Raw genomic sequence first — 21,563 nt, 5'->3', positions numbered from 1 at the left:
AAAAAAAAAAAAAAAAAAAAAAAAAAAAAAAGACATATTATTTAGAATGTGCCAGAGCAGCCTCTATAGGGTAGCTCTCCTTTGATTTACTCTGTTTGCTGTAACACCCAAGGATGCAGAGCCAAGTTGATCCCACCTAGAATCTGCACATAAGGTCTGGCGTCTGCCTGGGATTTACAAGACAGGGCCAGAAGACTTTGAATTGAGAATGTACTGAAAACCAACAGAAGGCATTTTCTATATTGCGAGATGTCAGCGTAGAAATCTTAAAGCTCCCATTTGAGAGTGTGGCTCTTTAAGCTTTTCAGATCTTGTTCAGTGACCTGCTACAGTTATGTGAGAGACTCCAGGTGTAAATAGAATCTGATGACAGAATCTGTAAGTGTAAACAAGCATCTTAGTGAGAGATCAAGGCCACAAAGTATCCAGAGCCATGACCACAACTATACCTACCTGTAAAATATGATACTGGCGTAGAGTATTGTTGTTGCTCTTACCCAAAACCTAGCAAATCAGGATAGGTGATCCAGGTTCTGGAGCTCCACCAAGGCAGTTCCATCTTCTATTTAGAATCAGCATGAATTTCTCTCAGCCTGGCTTATCATCGGGCCATCAGCCCAGGGTCACTAAGAACCTTCTCGCAATCACCTAGGCGTCTTTGAGACATTTGAGGATGTCCAGGGCAGAATTGTGTCAGGCTGACAAGAGTGGTTGATTCTGCTTGTGTCTCAGTGTAAGAGAAATGGGTCATTCTGTGTTTTTTTTCTCCCCTCATATAAGAGATAACTTTGGTTTGTACCCAGATGAGAGTTTCTCTAGTTTCCTGTTACTTTGGTGAAAGACAAAGAGGAGGTCTGGTGACTCAAAAGATAAACTAATTGCTTCCATTTTGTAAGGTCATTCAAAAAATAGATGAAGCAGTCATGGTCCCTACCATCCGGAAACTTTTGGTCTAGACTAGCAACTGGATACATGGTTGAATTAAACAACATATGGTTGGTACGGTGAATGGATGTGTGCAAAGCAAAATAAAACTTTGGCCTCTTCAGCCGGGCGCTGTGGCTCATGCCTATAATCCCAGCACTTTAGGAGGCTGAGGCGGGTGGATCACCTGAGGTCGGGAGTTCGAGATCAGCCTGAACAACATGGAGAAACCCCATCTCCGCTAAAAAAATTAGCTAGGCGTGGTGATGCATGCCTGTAATTCCAGCTACTCGGGAGACTGAGGAGGAGAATCGCTTGAACCCAGGAGGCAGAAGTTGCAGTGAGCCAAGATCGTGCCATTGCACTCCAGCCTAGGCAACGAGAACGAAACTCCATCTCAAAAAACAAAAAACTTGGGCCGCTTCTTTTTACATTGTTGTGTCTTCTGAGGTTATCACCTGAAGGGATATTTATGGACTGAGGAGTTATTATTTGTGTATCTTTTACTTTATTGAGAATACATATTTATCTTCTAATAAAATTATTCCAGAAAACTTTTAAAAAGTCATTTAAATTGCTTGATAGTATAGTTATAAAATTGACAGAGCAGTGGCAAAAATAGATAAAAGTTACATAAAGTCTGGAATTTAAGTTTTTCTTAGGTAAGCTTAGGAAAAACAGAACTGGAAATACCCCAGTGGCATAGAGAACAGAATTCTACATAGGGTCCTTTCCCTGCCCCATTTCTGTTCAGTTTCACCCTTTTTGAAGGCCTTCTTTAGGTCTGGCCCACTCTGGAGTCTTGCCTTTCAGAACTGTTTTATAAAGGTCAGAGTTTTGGCCAGTAAATCCTTCTGCCTTTCTAGAGCGGGTGCTTACAATTTCCTGCAACCCAAAAGCAGATAAATAAGAAAAATAAACTATACATTTTAACATCTTATTTCTTACAATTTTGTATTAAAACCGGTGCTTACAGAAACATTCCATTTAGCAACGTGTTTTCTATTCCTGCAGTTCCAGTAGTTGCTCCACAAATCACAGACAAGTAAATATAAATAGAAAAAAATTTCTTAAACTCTTTCTATGCCCCACTCCTCTGTCTATATTTAGCTTTATTCTCTACATTTTTAAAAAAAATCAATGACAGAGAAACAAGAGGAAGAAGTAATAATGCTGGGCCCTTTATCTAAATCCTGAGACTTATTGAACACTTAGTATCAACTTCCAATGTGTTATGCCCAGCACAGTGCTCTGTATTATACTCTTGAGCACATAGTACCTGCTTAATAATTATGCATTACTACATATGTACATGTTGTTTTCCAAATGCAGACTTATTCCAACATTGCTGCCTTCTGTTTCCTCTGTAAACTTTAAAGAGCCAGCAAATAATATAAAACTTCAAGATGAAGTGTAGTTGTCTTCATTTGTACCAGAAGTATTTGTGTTGTGACAAGAGTGCTGAGTGTAAGGAACTCTGTGCTGTGCCCGCTTTCTCTAACTAATGCTAATGATGAGCCCGAGGGAGCAACATCAGCATTGACAGGGGACTTGTTTGAAACACCCATCCATGGACCCTTTCCAAACCGGCAAAATCACATTATGTAGAGTGGGACCAACATTACCAAGTGATTTTTAAGTTCATTAAAGCTTGAGAGGCAATGCTTAGCTTAGTGGTTATCAGCCTAGCCTTCTCATTAGTATCACATGGCCAATTGGCAGAAACCTCTTGTTTCCTCCCCACAGCTCCTGTTTATTGTTGTGGGTGGAAGCATCCATGTTGTTTAAATGAAGGGCCTCATGTGACTCTGACGTGAGGCCAGAATCAAGTATGAGGGCTTCAAGATACATTCATGAGAGTTAAGTGCCACCTTTGCACTAAAGGGTGGTTACAGGACCTGTTCTGTTTGGGTTTGGTAGGGACAGGACAGTGTGGCCCATATTTTCATTACTGTAGCAGAAATTGCTGGTGTTTGTGGCAGGGGAGGGCACCTGAGGACAGGAAAGGAGAAACATATTTTTACATCCATGGAGCAGCACGTTGTTCTTGAATCTCTTCTGTTATAAAGGAAAGAAATGGGTGGACTTTTTGGTCTTTGTCCTTCTGTCTGTGGGTCTGATGCTAGCAGGTAAGAAGATGGTGCTGACGTGTTTAAGGCAGTTTTCTCAAGAAAAGTGTTAACTTGTTTAGAGAATTTCATCTGAAAAGGATTCCAAGAGAAGGAGGAGAAAGAGGAATTTTTTTTTTTTTTTTTTTCAGCTAAACATGTCTCAGATCAAGAGGTTTGTCTCTTCTTTCTTCTGGAGTCTCACGCATTTAGTATTTGCAAACCTTTACTTCTCTACTTGTGTTTTTCCTTACTAATGAGTTTAACTACTTTTTAAAATTCTAATGGTAGTCAAAGGTCTATGCAGAATATTTATTTCCTGTGTACTAGAGCCTTCTCTACATTCTCAATATCATGGCTTCTTATATGCCATGCAGAATTCCTGCCATGAATTTATGATCCACTATTAAAAATGTTCCCATTATGGCTGTTGAATATGGAAGGATGTGGATACTCAAGATTCCTATTGGGAAAAGCTGGGGTTTACATGGAGGATATGTAATGTTGAGGTTCCATCAGTGTTCTCCATTAGCTCTATGCAGAATAGGATTAAGAAAATACTTATTTAAATAAGGTGGCATTTATTACCCAGAAAGTTCAGGAAAAAATACTGAGAGATACCTGCTCTGTAGGGTGCTAAAGAAAGACTACTTAAAATCATTATTGGAGCTGGGCGCGGTGGCTCATGCCTGTAATCCCAGCACTTTGGGAGGCCTAGTCGGGCGGGGCAGATCACGAGGTCAGGAAATCCAGACCATCCTGGCTAACGCGGCAAAACCCCATCTCTACTAAAAATACAAAAAATCAGCCAGGTGTTGTGGTGGGTGCCTGTAGTCCCAGCTACTCCGGAGGCTGAGGCAGGAGAATGGTGTGAACCCAGGAGGCGGAGCTTGCAGTGAGCCGAGATCGCGCCACTGCACTCCAGCTTGGGGGACAGAGTGAGACTCTGTCTCAAAAAAATAATAATAAATAAATAAATAAATAAATAAAATCATTATTGAAAATTACAGAACATTGGAGATACCTGTATCTTGAACTTTGCATAAAACTGATGTTTCTGTATGATTGAATTCAGACTATAATTTACTTTTTGAGGGGCAATATCTAGGCGATGATGCTGTGTTCTTCTATGTGCATCAGCACACCATAAAATGTGGTTAATATTAATAATTTACTTGGTTAAAAAGCGCTCTGATGTTTCTTTCACTACAGAGTTAACTATTTTTCTTGTCATTATTAGGTATCTTTATGCAGATAATGTGCATAAGCCATCACATTTAATGTGGCAGGTGCCCTTTTTTCTTAGGTTTTCTTTGCATGTATCTGTCTTCGGAAAATGAAGTCTCTTTGTTTACAGGCCAGAAAAATCAGGCAGCTACTGGATGTTTCACAGAATTTTCTTTTGGGGCTAAAAACATTGGCATTACTAGTGAGCTCATTAGAAATTCAGAAACTCGGCCGGGCGCGGTGGCTCAAGCCTGTAATCCCAGCACTTTGGGAGGCCGAGACGGGCGGATCACGAGGTCAGGAGATCGAGACCATCCTGGCCGACACGGTGAAACCCCGTCTCTACTAAAAAATACAGAAAACTAGCCGGGCGAGGTGGCGGGCGCCTGTAGTCCCAGCTACTCGGGAGGCTGAGGCAGGAGAATGGCGTGAACCCGGGAGGCGGAGCTTGCAGTGAGCTGAGATCCGGCCACTGCACTCCAGCCTGGGCGGCAGAGCGAGACTCCGTCTCAAAAAAAAAAAAAAAAAAAAAAAAAGAAATTCAGAAACTCAGACTTCATTCCAGATCTTCTGAGAAAAAGTCTGCACAAGATTTCCAGTTTATTGTACACATTAAAATTGAAGAGGTGCCTTCTAACTCAACATCTCTTTTTTGTCTAAAAAATACACACAGCTCATTCTTTATGATGTAAATATTGCACTAAAAAATGTATATGTTTGTGTTTATGCTCTTAATTTTATACTTTATTATCTAAAAAGTATCATATATACACTGGTGTTGTGGATCTTATGCCATTCTCTTCTCAGTTAGAGGATATTTTAGAGAATATTTCTGGGTTAAAAATTACTGCAAATTTTCAGTTATTTCTATTAATCAGAACCAATTCTCTTTACTCTGTTGTTTCATTATAATTAAAATGATAATTTCTGCTCATGGCCACTTGGTAAATATATGTGTGTCTGTGTGCTTATGTTTTTCAGGGGCCATTGACATTTAGGGATGTGGCCATAGAATTCTCTCTGGAGGAGTGGCAGTGCCTGGACACTGCTCAGCAGGGTTTGTATAGGAAAGTGATGTTAGAGAACTACAGAAACCTGGTCTTCTTGGGTAAGAATACCTTTAATACACAATTTCTAATATACCCTAAAGATTTCCTTTCTCTTTTTTTGTGGAATGATTTTTGGTAATTTATGCTTTGCATAAATGAGTTTCTGATCCGTTTTTTCAAGAAAATCTTGAGACTTTGTCTGTGTGGAAAAGAATGTCTTCAAGATGTTTCATCTTGACCTGAACTTCCCACATTCCAAAGCTGATCTGTATCCTTCACTCTAGATCAGTGGTAATTCCAGAAATTTAGTGGCATAAAATATTGTTGCCCATGATTTTAGGCCGGACATGGTGGCTCACTCCTGTAATCTCAGCACTTTGGGAGGCTGAGGCAGGTGGGTCACAAGGTCAGGAGTTTGAGACCAGCCTGGCCAACAAAGTGAAAATACAAAAATTAGCCAGGCATGGTGGCACGTGCCTGTAGTCCCAGCTACTCAGGAAGCTGAGGCAGGAGAATCGCTTGAACCCAGGAGAATGGGGGTTGTAGTGAGCCAAGATCATGCCACTGCACTCCAGCCTTGGCAACAGAGCAAGACTCCATCTCAAAAATAAATAAATGTGTATGTATATTTGTCCATATTTTAAAATCTATTCGTCACCACCAATTTTTTGATTCATGAGTACTGGATAGTGAAATTAAGGACCTACAAGTTTTAAAGATTTTCTAAATATTTAGAAATTTCTCTCATTAATTAGTATTTTGGGATTATTCTAGAATATTCTATCACCTCCTCTTTACTAAGCATACGACTAGGATGCTAATTGGAGAATATGAAAAAGATTCATGTTATTTATTTCTAATAAAGCAGGTATTGCTGTCACTAAGCCAGACCTGATCACCTGTCTGGAGCAAGGAAAGGAGCCCTGGAATATAAAGAGACATGAGATGGTAGCCAAACCCTCAGGTAGGTGAGAGTGAACACAACAGATGACACAGATGAGAGGTCCAAAGGTCAAAGAGAAAACTGGTCATTAAAATGTGATTTGGGAAGCTGTTCCAAAGGAAATAGTTTCTGGGACGCCTGAGTGTTTTTGTTTTTTGGGTTTTTAAAATTTTTTATTTACTTTATTTTTTATTTTTATTTTTATTTTTTTTGCTGTCATGTAGGGGCATCTTCTGTCTTATGCTTTTTAAATTCTTTAAATATTCTACTTTCCTTTTGGTGATCTTCCTTCAAGTTTACAGTGAAAGCCAGAGTCCTTTTAATGGTGTATAAAAGACTGTACAATCTGCCTGCTTTTCCATTATTTTGGGGTACACACAGATATCTGCATGATTTTGGGAAACTCTATGTTAAACTATTTTTTAGTTCTCTTTTTTCATCCTGTCTGAAATGTGTGAAAGTAGTGATTTCTGTTCCATTGATTTGTTTGTTAATCTTTCTGCACATTCCGTCCTGTTTTTACTACTATATTCTTGAAATACAGATAGAAATTATAAAGTATAATACCCCTCTGCTTTGTTCTTTTGCCTCAAGATTGCTTTGGCTTTTCGAAGCTTATTGTAGTTTCTTGTAAATTTTAGAATTGTATTTTTTATTACTGTGAAAAAAATGTCACTGGAATTTTAATAGGAAGTTTATTGAAGCTATAGACTAGATAATATGACACTTTAACAATATTTATTCTTTCAATCCATGGACATGAAGTCTTTTAAAATTTGTGTCTTCAATAATTTATTTCATTGGTATCTTACATCTTTTTTGTTTTGTTTTGTTTTTTGAGAAGGAGTCTCGCTCTTTTGCCAGGTTGGAGTGCAGTGGCGTGATCTTGACTCACTGCAACTTCCGCCTCCTGGGTTCAAGCAATCTTCCTGCCTCAGACTCCTGCATAGCTGGGACTACAGGCGCATGCCACCACACCCAGCTAATTTTTTGTATTTTTGGTAGAGACAGGGTTTCACCATGTTGGTCAGATTGTATGGATCTCTTGACCTCGTGATCTGCCTGCCTTGGCCTCCCAAAGTATTGGGATTACAGGCGTGAACCACTGTGCCGGTCTATCTTATATCTTTTAATGTAAAGATTTTTTTTACCTTCTTGGTTAAATTTGCTCTCAGAAATTTATTATTTTAATGCTATTGTAAATAAGATTGTTTTCTTAATTGTATCAGATGGTTTAAATTTATGGAACAATAATTTATACTTGTAGGTTAATTTTATATTTTGCTAATTTACCGAGTGTATTTATTGCTTTAGACAAATTTCAATGTAGTGTTTATTTTTTATATATATAAGATCATATGATGCACAAATAGTAACTTTTACTTACTTATCTTCATTTTCAGTGGCTTTTTAAAAATGTTTTTGACTCATCATTCTGCCACTTACTTCCAGTCCTACGTTAAAATAGAAGCATTGACAGTGAGCACAATACAGTTTTGCATTGGTGTCTGTGAATTTGACGGAGCAGACACCTCTTCACCTTTTTGTTTGTTTGTTTTTGTGTTTTTGTGGGTTTTTTTTGAGACGGCGTTTGGCTGCTGTTGCCCAGGCAGGAGTGCAGTGGCGCGATCTCTGGCTCACTGCAACCTCCGCCTCCCGGGTTCAAGCAATTCTCTGTCTCAAAAAAAAAAAAAAAAAGAAAAATTAATGATTTCAAAAACACGTAACATAAAATTTACCATCTTAAATCGTTTTTTTTTTTTTTGAGACAGAGTCTCGCTCTGTCGCCCAGGCTGGAGTGCAATAGCGTGATCTCGGCTCACTGCATCCTCCAACTTCTGGGTTCAAGCAGTTCTCCTGCCTCAGCCTCCTGGGTAGGTGGGATTATAGGTGCCCGCCACCACGCCTGGGTAATTTTTTCGATTGTTAGTAGAGTCAGGGTTTCACCATGTTCGCCAGGCTAGTCTTGAATTCCTGGCCTCAAGTGATTCCTCCGCCTCAGCCTTCCAAAGTGCTGGGATTACAGGCATGAACCACTGCGCCCAGCCTACCAAAAATTTCTTTAAGTGTACGTTTCAGGGCCAGACCTGGTGGTGGCTCACAACTGTAATCCCAGGATTTCGGGAGGTCAAGAAAGGAGGATCACTTGAGCCCAAAAGTTTGTGACCAGCCAGAGCAACATGGGGAGATTCCTTCTCCACAAAATTATTTTAAAAATTGCCAGGCATGGTGGTGTGCACCTGTGGTTTCAGCTACTTGGGAAATTGAGAGAAGAGAATTACTTGAGCCTGGAAGTTTGAGGCTGAAGTGAGTTGTGCCACTGCACTCCAGCTTGGGTGACAGAGTGAGACTGTCTCACAAACAAAAGAAAGTTTTATAGGTCAGGCGTGGTGGCTCATGCCTGTAATCCCAGCACTTTGGGAGGCTGAGGCGGGCCGAATACCTGAGGTCAGGAGTTCAAGACCAGCCTGACCAGCATAGTGAAACCCCATCTCTACTAAAAATACAAAAATTAGCGGGGCCTTGTGACAGGTGCCTGTAATCCCAGCTACTCGAGAGGCTGAGGTAGGAAAATTGCTTGAACCCGGGAGCCAGAGGTTGCAGTAGCCCAGATTGCCCCATTGCCCTTCAGCCTGGGCAACAAGAGTGAAATATCATCTCAAAAATAATGATAATAATAATAATAATTACATTTTAACCATGTTAAGTAGATTCACATTGGTATGCCAAAGACTTTTAGAAATTTTACATCTTATGAAACTAAAAATACCCAATAAGTAACAACAACCCATTTTGCCCTCTCCCAAGCCCTTGACAAGCACCCTTCCACTTTCTGTTTGTGAGTGTGACTATTTAAGATATCTCATGTAAGTGGAATAATACAGTGTCCATCATTTTGTTTCTGGCTTATTTCAGGTGACGTAGTATTCTCAAAGTTTATCTTTTTTTTTTTTTTTTTTTTTTTGGAGACAGAGTCTCGCTCTGTCACCCAGGCTGGAGTGCAGTGGCCGGATCTCAGCTCACTGCAAGCTCCGCCTCCTGGGTTCACGCCATTCTCCTGCCTCAACCTCCCCAGTAACTGGGACTGCAGGCACCCGCCACCTCGCCCAGCTAGTTTTTTGTACTTTTTAGTAGAGACAGGGTTTCACCGTGTTCGCCAGGATGGTCTCGATCTTCTGACCTCGTGATCCGCCCGTCTCGGCCTCCCAAAGTGCTGGTATTACAGGCTTGAGCCACCGCGCCCGGCCTCAAAGTTTATCTTAAAATGTGACAAGATTTTCTTCTTTAAGTCTGAATAATATTCCATTTTATGTATATGTTACATTGTTGATGTGTTCATAAATCAAGAGACACCTGGGTTGCCTCAGCCTTTTGACTTTTGTGAGTACTGGTACAATAATCATAGATGTTCAAATATGTCTTCTAGGTCTTTTGTTGCGTATTTTGAATATAGATTCATTAATGGAGTTGCTGTATTTGATAATAATTCCATTTTTAATTATTTGAGAAACGTAATATTTTAAAATGATGACTACATCTTTGTTTTCTACCAGTATCAACAGAGGTTTCATTTTCATTGCATCATCAACAGATTTGGCGTCTTTAAATAATTTATAGTGGCCATTGTAATGGATGTGAGGTGATTTCGTTTTTCATTTTTATTTTTATGCGTTTCTCTACAAATTATTAATTTGTAATTTGGTCAGGCTGGTCTTGAACTTGTAACCTCAGGTGATCCACCCACCTCGGCCTCCAAAGTGCTGGGATTACAGGTGTGAACCACTGCGCCTGGCCTGAATATTAACTCTTATCACATGTGACTTGCAAATATTTTCACCCATTTCTTATGAGGCATTTTCACACAATTGAATTTTTTTTTTCTAATGTGGAGAAATTTTGAAGTAGAGTGTAGTTAAATTTTTCTGTTTTTTTGTTATTGTTCATGCATTTAATGTTGTAGCTAAGAAAATGATGCCAAGACCCATGTCATGGCTTTTTTTCTATTTTGTTCTAAGAGATTTGTTTTTTTATGTGTGTAAGTATTTTATTGAAAACATTTTTTATATATGGTTCAAGGAAATGATCCAACTTTATTTTATCAGTGTTGATATTTACTTCTTACCATTATTTTTTGAAAAAATTACCTTTTCTCTATTGTATGTTCATGGCAGCTTTGTGGAAGTTCATCTAATCATATACTCAAGGGTTCATTTCTGAACTCTATTCTGCTCTTTCATCTGTTTATCTGTCTTTGTATTAGTACCATACTGTTATTGTTATTGTAGCTTTTAATGTTTTAAAATCAGGAAGTATAATGCCTCTGTTCTTTTCATGGGTGTTTGGTTAGTTATAGTTCACAATCAAATATTTTAAAGAATATTTCTGTAATAACTGTGCTATTGAGATTTTTATAGAGATTGTACTGAATTTGTTCACCTCTGTAGGTTATATTGGTATCTCAACAAAATTAAAATGTTTGACCCTTAGCAGGAATATGTTGAAGAATGTATTTTAATTTAATTTAATTTTATTTATTAGAGACAGAGTCTTCCTATGTTGCCTAGGATAGTTTCTAACTCATGGGCTCAAGCAGTTCTCTTGCCTCAGCCTCCCAAAATGGTAGTATTACAGGTGTGAGCCATTGCACTCAGCTCATCTGTTTTATATTTAGATATTGTTGGATTTGCCAATTTTACTTTTGCTTTTAATTCCTAGTTTTATTCCGTTCTGGTCAGTTACCATGCAGTGCATGATTTTAGTCTTCTTAAATTTGTTTGTTTGTTGTCGTTTTCAGACAGGATCATACTCTGTCACCCAGGCTGGAGTATAGTGTCATAATTTTGGCTCACTGTAACCTCAGCCTCCTTGACTCAAGTGATCTTTACACCTCAGCCTCCTGAGTAGCTGAGACTATGGGCATGCACTACCATGCCTGGCCAATTTTTTGATTATTTGTAGGGACGGGGTCTCACTATGTTACTGACACTTGTCTTATACTTGTGGTCCCAAGGGATCCTCTCACTTTCATCTTCCAAATTGTTGAAATTATACATATCAGCCACTACACCCAGCTGGTATTCTTTAATAAGACTTGTTGTGTGTTCTAACAGAATACATCAGGTATAAATAAGAATATTGTTTATTATTTTGCTTTTAACTGAAAAGTTTTGTACATGTGTGTTAAGCCTAGTTTGTCTGTGGTATGGTTTGGATGTCCATGTTCTGCAAACCTCATGCTGCAATGTAATCCTCCATGTTGGATGTGGAACTACGTAGGGAGGTTTTTTAGTCATGGGGGCAAATTTCTCATAAATGCCTTGGCACCAGCCTTTTGATAATCAGAAAGTTTACACTTCATTAATTCAAATGAGAGCAGTTCATTAAAAGAAGCTGGCTTTTTTTATTTTTTCGAGATGGAGTTTCACTCTGTAGTCTAGGCTGGAGTGCAATGGCACCATCATGGCTCACTGCAACCTCCACCTCCCTGGTTCAAGGGATTCCCTTGCCTCAGCCTCCCAAATAGCTGGGATTACAGGCACCCACCACCATGCCCAGCTAATTTTTGTAGTTTTTTAGTAGAGATGGGATTTCACCATGTTGGTCAGGCTGGTCTCGAACTCCTGACCTCATTGACCTCCCAAAGTGCTTGGATTACAGGTGTGAGTCTCTGTGCCTGGCCTGAACCTGGCTTTTTCACCTCACACTTGCTCTTTTTCTTACCACATCCAGTTTCCATTCTTTGCATATGGCTAGTCAGTTCTCCCAGAACCATTTATTAAATAGGGAGTTCTTTCCTTATGGCTTGTTTTTGTCAGATTTTTCAAAGATCAGGTGGTTGTAGATATACAGTCTTATTTCAGAGTTCTTTATTCTGTTTCATAGGTCTGTGTGTCTGTTTTTATGCCAGTGCCAGGCTGTTTTGGTAACTACAACCTTGTAGCATAGTTTGAAGTTGGATAGCATGATGAATCCAGCTTTGTTCTTTTTGCTTAAGATTGTTTTGGCTATATGGGGCCTTTTTGGGTTCCATATTAATTTTAAAATAGTTTTCTCATTCTCCATCAATTATTATTATTATTATTATTATTATTATTATTATTATTATTTGACAGAGTGTCACTCTGACGCCCAGGCTGGAGTGCAATGGCGCAATCTCGGCTCATTGCAACCTCCACCTCCTGGGTTCAAGCAGTTCTCCTGACTCAGTTTCCTGAGTAGCTGGGATCACAGTCATGCACCACCACACCCAGCTAATTTTTGTATTTTTAGTAGAGATGGGGTTTCACCATGCTGGCCAGGCTGGTCTTGAACTCCTAACCTCAACTGATCTGCCCGCCTCAGCCTCTCAAAGTGCTGGGATTACAGGTGAGAGCCACCATGCCCGGCCTGCATCAATGTTTATCAGGGATATTGGTTTTAAGTTTTTATTGTTGTTGTTGTTGTTTTTATATCTCTGCCAAGTTGGGTATCAGAATGATGCTGATCTTATAAAATGAGTTAGGGAGGAGTTCCTCCTTTTCTTTCATTTAAAATGGTTTCAGAAGAGATGGTACCAGCTCTTCTTTGTACCTCTGGTAGAATCCAGCTGTAAATCCATCTGGTCCTGGGCTTTTTTTGGTTGGTAGCCTATTTATTACTATCTCAATTTCAGAACTTGTTGTTGGTCTATGCAGTGATTCAACTTCTTTCTGGTTCAGTCTTGGGAGGGTATATGTGTCCAGTAATTTATCCATTTCTTCTAGATTTTCCAGTTTATGTATATAGAGGTGTTGATAGTATTTTCTGATGACTGTATTTCTTTTTTCTTCTTCTTCTTCTTTTTTTTTTTTTTTGAGATGAAGTCTTGCTCTTGTCCCCCAACCTGGAGTGTGATGGTGCGATCTCGGCTCACTGCAACCTCCGGCTCCTGGGTTCAAGTGTTTCTCCTGCCTTGGCCCCCTGAGTAGCTGGGATTATAAGCGCCAGATGCCCTGCCTGTCTAATTTTATTTTATTTTATTTTTAGTAGAGACAGGGTTTCACTTTGTTGGCCAGGCCGCTCTGTAACTCCTGACCTCAGGTGATCCACCCACTTTGGCCTCCCAAAGTGCTGGGATTACAGGCATGATCCACCACGCCCAGCCCTGATGATTGTATTAATGTAGGGTCACTGCTGATATCTGCTTTATCATTTTTTATTGTGTCTATTTCATTCTTCCCTCTTTTCTTTATTAATCTAGCTAGTGGTCTATCTCTTATTTTTTTAAAAAACAGCTCCTAGATTTATTGATTTTTTTTTGAAGGGTTTTTTTTGTGTCTTTTGTCTCCTATGGTTCCACTCTGATCCTGGTTATTTTTTGTCTTCTGCTGGCTTTGGGGTTTGTTTGCTCTTGGTTCTCTTTTTCTTTTAGTAGTGATGTTAGGGAGTCAATTTGAGATCTTTCTAGCTTTTTGATGTGGGTACTTAGTGCTATTTTTTCCCCCTTAGCACTACGTTAGCTGCATTCCAGAGATTCTGGTATATTGCCTCTTTGTTCTTATTGGTTTCAAGTAATTTTTGATTTCTGACTTAATTTTATTATTTACTCAGAAGTCATTCAGGAGTATGTTGTTAAATTTCCATGTAGTTGTGTGGTTTTGAGTGAGTTTCTTACTCTTGAGTTCTAATTTGTTTGCACTGTGGTCTGAGAAACTGTTATGATTTCAGTTCTTTTGAATTTGCTGAGGAATGTTTTACTTCCAATTATATAATCAATTTTAAGTAAGTGCCATGTGGCAATTAGAAGAATGTGTTGTGTTGTTTTTGGCTGGTGAGTTCTGTAAATATCTATCAGGTCCACTTGACCTACAGCTGAGTTCAAGTCCTGAATATCCTTGTTACTTTTCTTTCCCAAAGATCTGTCTAGTATTGGCAGTAGGGTGTTAAAGTCTCCCACTGTCATTTTTTGGGAGTCTAAGGCTCTTTGTAGGTATCTAAGTATGTTTTATAAATCTGAGTGCTGACTGGACATGTGGCTCATGCCTGTAATGCCAGCACTTTGGGAGGCCAAGGCAGGCAGATCCCCTGAGTTCAGGAGTTTGAGACCAGCCTAGCCAACATAGTGAAACCCTGTCTCTATTAAACATACAAATTAGCTGGGAATAGTGGTTGGTGCCTGTAATCCCACCTACTCAGGAAGCTGAGGCAGGAGAATCACTTGAAACTGCGAAGTGAAGGTTGCAGTGAGCCAAGATTGTGCCATTGCATTCTAGCCTGGGCAACAGAGTGAGATTCTATCTCAAAAAATAGATCAATAAGGCCAGTCATGGTGGCTCATGCCTGTAATGCCAGCACTTTTGGAGGCTGAGGCTGGCCGATCATGAGGTAAGGAGATCAAGACCATCCTGGCTAACAAGGTGAAACCCCATCTCTACTAAAAATACAAAATATTAGCCGAGCATGGTGGCGAGCGCCTGTAGTCCCAGCTACTCAGGAGGCTGAGGCAGGAGAATGGCGTGAACCCGGGAGGTGGAGCTTGTAGTGAGCCAAGATCATGCCACTGCACTCCAGCCTGGGTGACAGAGCGAGATGTGGTCTCAAAGAAAATCAATCAATCAATAAAAACAAATCTGGGTGTTCCTTGAATTGACCCTTTACCATTATGTAGTGTCCTTCCTTGTCTTTTTTTATCTTTGTTGGTTTAAAGTCTGTTTTATCATAAACTACAATTGCCACCCCTCCTGATTTTCTGATTTTATTTGCTTGGTAAATTTTTCTCCCTTTATTTTCAGGCTATGTGTGTCTTTGCATGTGAGATGGGTCTCTTGAATACAGCACACCAGTGAGTCTTGACTGTTTAACCAGCTTGCCATTCTTTTTCTTTTCTTTTTTTTTTTTTTTAGACAGAGTCTCACACTGTCGCCCAGGCTGGAGTCTTGAGTGCAGTGGCATGATCTCAGCTCACTGCCAGCTCAGCCTCCCAGGTTCACACCATTCTCCTGCCTCAGCCTCCCGAATAGCTGGGATTACAGGCACCTGCCGCCATGCCCGGCTAATTTTTTGTATTTTTAGTAGAGACGAGGTTTCACTGTGTTAGCTAGTATGGTCTTGATCTCTTGACCTCATGATCCACCCGCCTCGGCCTCCAAAAGTGCTGGGATTAATTGGGGCATTTAGTCCATTTAAATTTAAGGTTAATATTGTTATATGTGAATTTGATCCTGTTCTTGTGGTGCTAGCTGGTTATGTTGCAGACCTGTTGATGTAGTTGTTTCATAGTGTCACTGGTCTTTGTACTTCAGTGTGTTTTTCATTTGCTGGTAGTGGTTTCTTCTTTTCATATTTAGTGCTTCTTTCAGGAGCTCTTGCAAGGCAGGCCTAGTGGTGATGAATTCCCTTAGCATTTGTTTGTCTGAAAACGATTTCATTTCTCCTTCACTTACGAAGCTTAGTTTTGCTGGATATTCTGGGTTAGAAATTCATTTTTTTAAGAATGCTGAATATTGGCCCCCAATGTCTTCTGGCTTGTAGGGTGTCTTTTTAGAGGTCCAATTTTTAGTAGGCTACCTGGCCTTCCCTTTGGCTGCTCTTATCATTTTTTCCTGAAGTTTAACATTGAAGAATCTGATAATTATATGTCTTGAGGTTGATCTTCTCATGGAATATCTTACTGGAGTTCTCTGGATTTTCTGAATTTGATTGATGGCCTGTCTTGGAAAAGTTCTTCTGGATGATATCCTGAAGTATGTTTTCCAACTTGGTTCCATTCTTTCCATCTCTTCAGGGTACTGCAATCACTTGTAAGTTTGGTCTTTTTACATAATCCAATAGTTCTCGAAGATTTTTTTCATTCCTTTTTATTTTTATTTTTTCAATCTTATCTGCCTTATTTCAGCAATATACTCTTCAAGCTCTGAAATTCTTTTCCCTGCTTGGTCTACTCAGTTATTGATACTTGTGGTTGCATTGTGAAGTTCTCATGTTGTGTTTTTCAGTTGCATCAGGTCGGTCATGTTCATCTCTGAACTGATTATTTGGGTTAACAGCTCCTGTAATGTTTTTCATGGCTCTTAGCTTCTTTGCATTGGATTAGAACATGCTTCATTAGCTCACTGAAGTTCATTATTGCCCACCTTCTGTAGCCTACTTCTCTCAATTTATCCATCTCAGCCTTCTCCAGTTCTGTGCTCTTGTTGGAGATATGTTGTGATTATTTGGAGGAGTAGAGACACTGGCTTTTTGAGTTTACAGCATTTTTTTATTGATTCTTCTCATTGTCATGAGTTTATCTAGCTTTGGTCTTTGAGGCTGCTGACCTTTGGATGGGGTTTTTGTGGCGACATCTTTGTTGGTGCTGCTGTTGTTGCTTTCTGTTTTTCCTTTAACAGTCAGGCCCCTCTTCAGTAGGGCCGCTGTGATTTGCTTGGGATCTACTTCAGATCCTATTTGCCTGGGTTTCTCCCACACCTGGAGGTGTCACCAGTGGAGTCTGTAGAACAGCAGAGAGAATTGCCTGCTCCTTCATCTGTAAGCTTTATCCCAGATGGGCACTGAACTGATGACAGTGGGAATACTTCTTTTTTTTTTTTTTTTTTTTTGAGACAGAGTCTCACGCTGTCGCCCAGGCTGGAGTGCAGTGGCCGGATCTCAGCTCACTGCAAGCTCCGCCTCCTGGGTTCACGCCATTCTCCGGCCTCAGCCTCCCGAGTAGCTGGGACTACAGGCGCTGCCACCTCGCCCGGCTATTTTTTTTGTATTTCTTAGTAGAGACGGGGTTTCACCGTGTTAGCCAGGATGGTCTCGATCTCCTGACCTCGTGATCCGCCCATCTCGGCCTCCCAAAGTGCTGGGATTACAGGCTTGAGCCACCGCGCCCGGCCGGAATACTTCTTTATAAGTTGTCTTACAATGCCTGTTGGGGGGTCTCACCCAGTCAGGATGCACAGGATTCAGGAACCACTTAACAAAGCACTCTGGCTGCTGCTTGGTGAAGGGGGTGTGCTTCAGTGGGGGAAATTCCATACTTCTGGACTGTCCAGATTCCTCAGAGCCAGCAGGGGGAAAGACTAAGTCTGCTGATCTGCAGAAACCACCTCATTGTTACTATTTTACGTGTTTCTTGTAGATATGTCTTTTCTCATTTCCTGTGTTACTCCCTTAATTTTTGTTTGTTTTAATTTTGTTGTGACATGTACTTTGATTATTTTTTATTTTGTTTTGCATACTTTCCATAAGTACAATGTAATCATCTTGAAATATAATGTAGCCATATTGAAAAACAGGTTACATAAAACATCTTAAAGTTAAAATAATGTATTTTAATCTCATCACACCTTCAATTAAATACAAAACCTATACTGTTATATTTTCCAATTTGTTATTAATATTAAAAGCCATATTATCTTACATTGTGTATCTACTAACAGATTTATGCAGATTTGTATCTTGTTATATCTAAATAAGAACTGTAAGGGTTTTATGCCCATCATTATGATAGTAAAAAATTCTGCATGTGTCTGTTATTTACATTTAATGGAGAGCTTTGTATTTATATACAGTTTTTTGATACTTCTAGCATCATTTTGTTTTTCAACATAATGGACTCATTTTAGGATTTCTTTTTGTTTATATGCAGAGTCTCACTATGTTTCTCTGGCTGATCTTGAACTACTAGTCTCAAGTGATCTATCTGCCTTGACTTCCTAAAGCTGTAAAATTATAGGCCTAGCCACTGTGCCTGGCCACCATTTAACATTTTATGTAGGACTGTGGTAATTGTAATAAATGCCCTGAACTTTTATTTTGGAAAGTCTTTGTTTTTATCTTGTTTTCAAAGTAAAATAATTTTGAATTAAGTATTGGTTAGAAATTTTCTTATTACATCAAAATTTGGGAAGTTCTCAGCCTTTTTTTCTTTAAGTAACCTCTGTATTACTTTTGCCCTATATTCTCCCAAGATTCATTTCATGAAAATACTGATCTACTTGATGGTGTCCAATATGTTTTACATTCCATATTTTAATTTTGTGTTATATATTTTATGTTATATATATGTTTTTATATTTATTTTATATTTTATATTGTGTTATGTATTTTAAAGTATGACACGTAACACCAGTTGCTTGTGTTTTGGTGTTTTATTTTATATTATAATTGTGTACGACAGTGTTTAACTCTGTACAATTTAAGGCAGTGTCTAGCAAAATCAAATATGAATCAGCCATATGTCTACTGCCAATATAATTACCTCTGTGTTTGTTTGCCTCTATAAATATGTTTATTTTATGACTTGTATATTTGTTGTGTAGGTTTGTTGTAAATGGTGGTTCAGTCTTGGCTAGGTGACCAGTTATAAAAATTCTCCTAATTCCAATATCTGTTGTGAATCTACATCACTTCTGTGTGGGAGAAACACTTTGGAATTTGAAGATAATATTGAAACTATTATAATTGGATCTTTTTAGGTATTGTTCATTTTTACTTGTCAAAAACACACAAAATATTATCAATTTTTTTGTTGTTGTTGTTGAGACAGAGTCTCACTCTGTCGCCCAGGCTGAGGTGAAGTGGTGGGATCTTGGCTCACTGCAACCTCCGCCTCCTGGCTTCAACCGATTCTTTTGCCTCACTGTGTTGGCCAGGCTGGTCTCAAAGTCCTAACCTCGTGATCCGCCCACCTTGGCCTCCCAAAGTCCTGAGATTACAGATGTGAATTACTGCACCTGGCTCATTATCAAATATTTTTTAATATTCTGTTTAGTCCTATTAATTATATTTATAATGTCATGCAGCATACCCCTAGAATGTTTTATCTTGCAAAGCTCAATCTCAATGTACAACAACAACCAGTTTTTCTGATTTTCTGGCACTTTGCAAAAACCACTTTGTTTTCTATTTCTAAGAATGTGACTGCCCCATATGTCTCATACAATCTGTCTTATTGTGGCTAGCTCATTTTATTTTGCATAATGTCATCAAGCTTTATTTTTAGAGTTGTTAGAATATTTCCTGCTTTTTAAATCCTGGGTGATATTCCAGTATTTTTATATTGCAAATTATATCTATTGGATAATTTGGTGACAGAAATTTCCATTTCTGCCGGGTGCAGTGGCTCATTGCTGTAATCCCAGCACTTTGAGAGGCTGAGGCAGGCAGATAACAAGGTCAAGAGATCAAGACCATCCTGGCCAACATGGTGAAATCCTGTCTCTACTAAAAATACAAAAAATAGCTGGGCATGGTGGCACACACCCGTAGTCCCAGCTACTCAGGAGGCTGAGGTTGCAGTAAGCTGAGATCGTGCCACTGCGCTCCAGTCTGGGCAGCAGTGCAAGACTCCATCTTTAAAAAAAAAAAAAAAAAAGAAATTTGCATTGCTTTTACCTATTGCCTTTCAGTAAAAATGCTGCAATAATTATGGATATGAAAATAACTCTTCATATAACCATATATGTGAAAGTTTCTATAGCTGCAGCATTCTATTTTATTAGTCTACTTTTTAACCATTATACTCATACCAAATTACTTTAATTCTGTAGCTTTGTAATGTGTTTTGAAATCAGGAACTATAATGCCTTCAACATTTTCTTTTTTTGAAGACTCTTGGGTACTTTATTCTCTCTTGACATTTTATATACTTTTGGGGTTGTTGTTTCTGTTTCCTCAAAAATGCAATGAGAATTTTTGTTTTGTTTTTTTTTGTTTTTTGTTTTTTGTTTTTTTTTGAGACGGAGTCTCGCTCTGTCGCCCAGGCTGGAGTGCAGTGGCCGGATCTCAGCTCACTGCAAGCTCCGCCTCCCGGGTTCACGCCATTCTCCTGCCTCAGCCTCCCGAGTAGCTGGGACTACAGGCGCCCGCCACCTGGCCCGGCTAGTTTTTTGTATTTTTTAGTGGAGACAGGGTTTCACCATGTTAGCCCATGTTGGGATGGTCTCGATCTCCTGACCTGGTGATCTGCCCGTCTCGGCCTCCCAAAGTGCTGGGATTACAGGCTTGAGCCACCGCGCCCGGCCGCAATGAGAATTTTTTAACAACATTGCATTAAATCTGTAGATTACTTTGAGAAGTATGGACGTTTTCAAAATATCAATGATTTCTACCTTTGAACAGGAGCATGCTCAAGAGTGTGTCATTTAATTTCCATGTATTTGTAAATTTTTAATCTTTTTCTATTATTGTTTTATACTCTCATTCCATTTTGTTCATATAATATAATCCACACAATTTCAGTCTTAACAAATGTGTTAAGACTTCTTTTTTGGCCTACCATGTGGTCTATTAAGCAGAATGTTCTATGAGCAATTAAGAAGCATGTGTATCCCGATATTGTTGAGACTTCTCTATACCTCTGTTAGAAATAATAGTTTTATACTGCCTTCAAGTCCTCTCTTCACTTACAAATATTCTGTTTTGTTTTATTTTTATTATGGAAAGTAAGTTATTGAAATGTTCTACTATAATATTGCTTTCTAGGTGATTCTTCCATTCTGTCAATATTTGCTTTATGTATTTGGAACCTTAATGTGAGATACACACATACACACACACACTTGAGTTACGTTATCAGTAAATGAATCTATTATTGTTTAATGTCCTTCTTTGTCTCTTTGCAGTTTTGATTTGTAGTACATTTTATAAATATGAAAGTTTTTCACTTAAGATGTACCTTATGTAATATTATTTTGATCTCTTCTCTCATTTGGTTAATATTTTTATGCAATATCTATATCCATCTTGCCACTTTGTTTTTTTTTTATCAGTAGATCTCAGCTTACTCTCATAGAAAGGCAAGTTGGATATCGGTTTTTAAAATATTTAAATAAATCTCTATTGAGAGTATGTCTATTGATTGAAAAGTTAAAGATATATATTTAAATAATCTTCTGAAGCAGAAAGACATAGTAATGTTATTTTATTCATTGCTTTATTTGATTCTTATATCTTGGTCACTCATTTTCTCTCTGTCTTTGTGTCTTTTTATTTTTATATTGATATGCTTTTACTTCTTTCTTATTTTGTTTCATTTATCTATACGCATATGTTCTTCTTGGGACCTTGGGGATTATATAAACCTCCAAAAGATACAACAGTATATTTCAATCTGGTAAAAAGGAACTTCAGTTGCATGCACAATTTTTTTCTCATTACATCTCCCCTCAAATTTGTCATTGATTTTGCTAATTGTATCTTTTTATGTGGTGTATTTATTAACAGATGTTTATAATGATTTCTGTGATTTTCTCTTTCAAATTTTAGGGAATAATTAAAAATGTTTTCTGCACCATTATGATAATGCTAAGAAATTCCATTTTGGTGTATGTGCATATACTTAGAAGTAAAAGTATATATGTGCAT

The 21,563-nt window shown here is 38.7% G+C and overlaps 1 protein-coding gene and 1 pseudogene across 1 annotated transcript in view; one reads left to right on the top strand and one right to left on the bottom strand.

Moving 5' to 3' along the window:
- Positions 1-21,563, bottom strand: part of LOC112611883 — a 272,327-nt pseudogene that overhangs the window by 233,397 nt on the left and 17,367 nt on the right.
- The window catches only part of LOC112612820 (zinc finger protein 100-like), a 48,014-nt gene that overhangs the window by 20,064 nt on the left and 6,387 nt on the right, over positions 1-21,563 (top strand). Inside the window, 2 exon segments of the mRNA XM_025367757.1 lie at positions 5,241-5,367; positions 6,177-6,272. Of these exon segments, the coding sequence (XP_025223542.1) occupies positions 5,241-5,367; positions 6,177-6,272 (223 nt within the window).

The sequence above is a fragment of the Theropithecus gelada genome, chromosome 19 (assembly GCF_003255815.1).
Source record: "Theropithecus gelada isolate Dixy chromosome 19, Tgel_1.0, whole genome shotgun sequence".
Taxonomy (NCBI): domain Eukaryota; kingdom Metazoa; phylum Chordata; class Mammalia; order Primates; family Cercopithecidae; genus Theropithecus; species Theropithecus gelada.
This window is presented reverse-complemented; position numbering and strand designations above follow the sequence as displayed.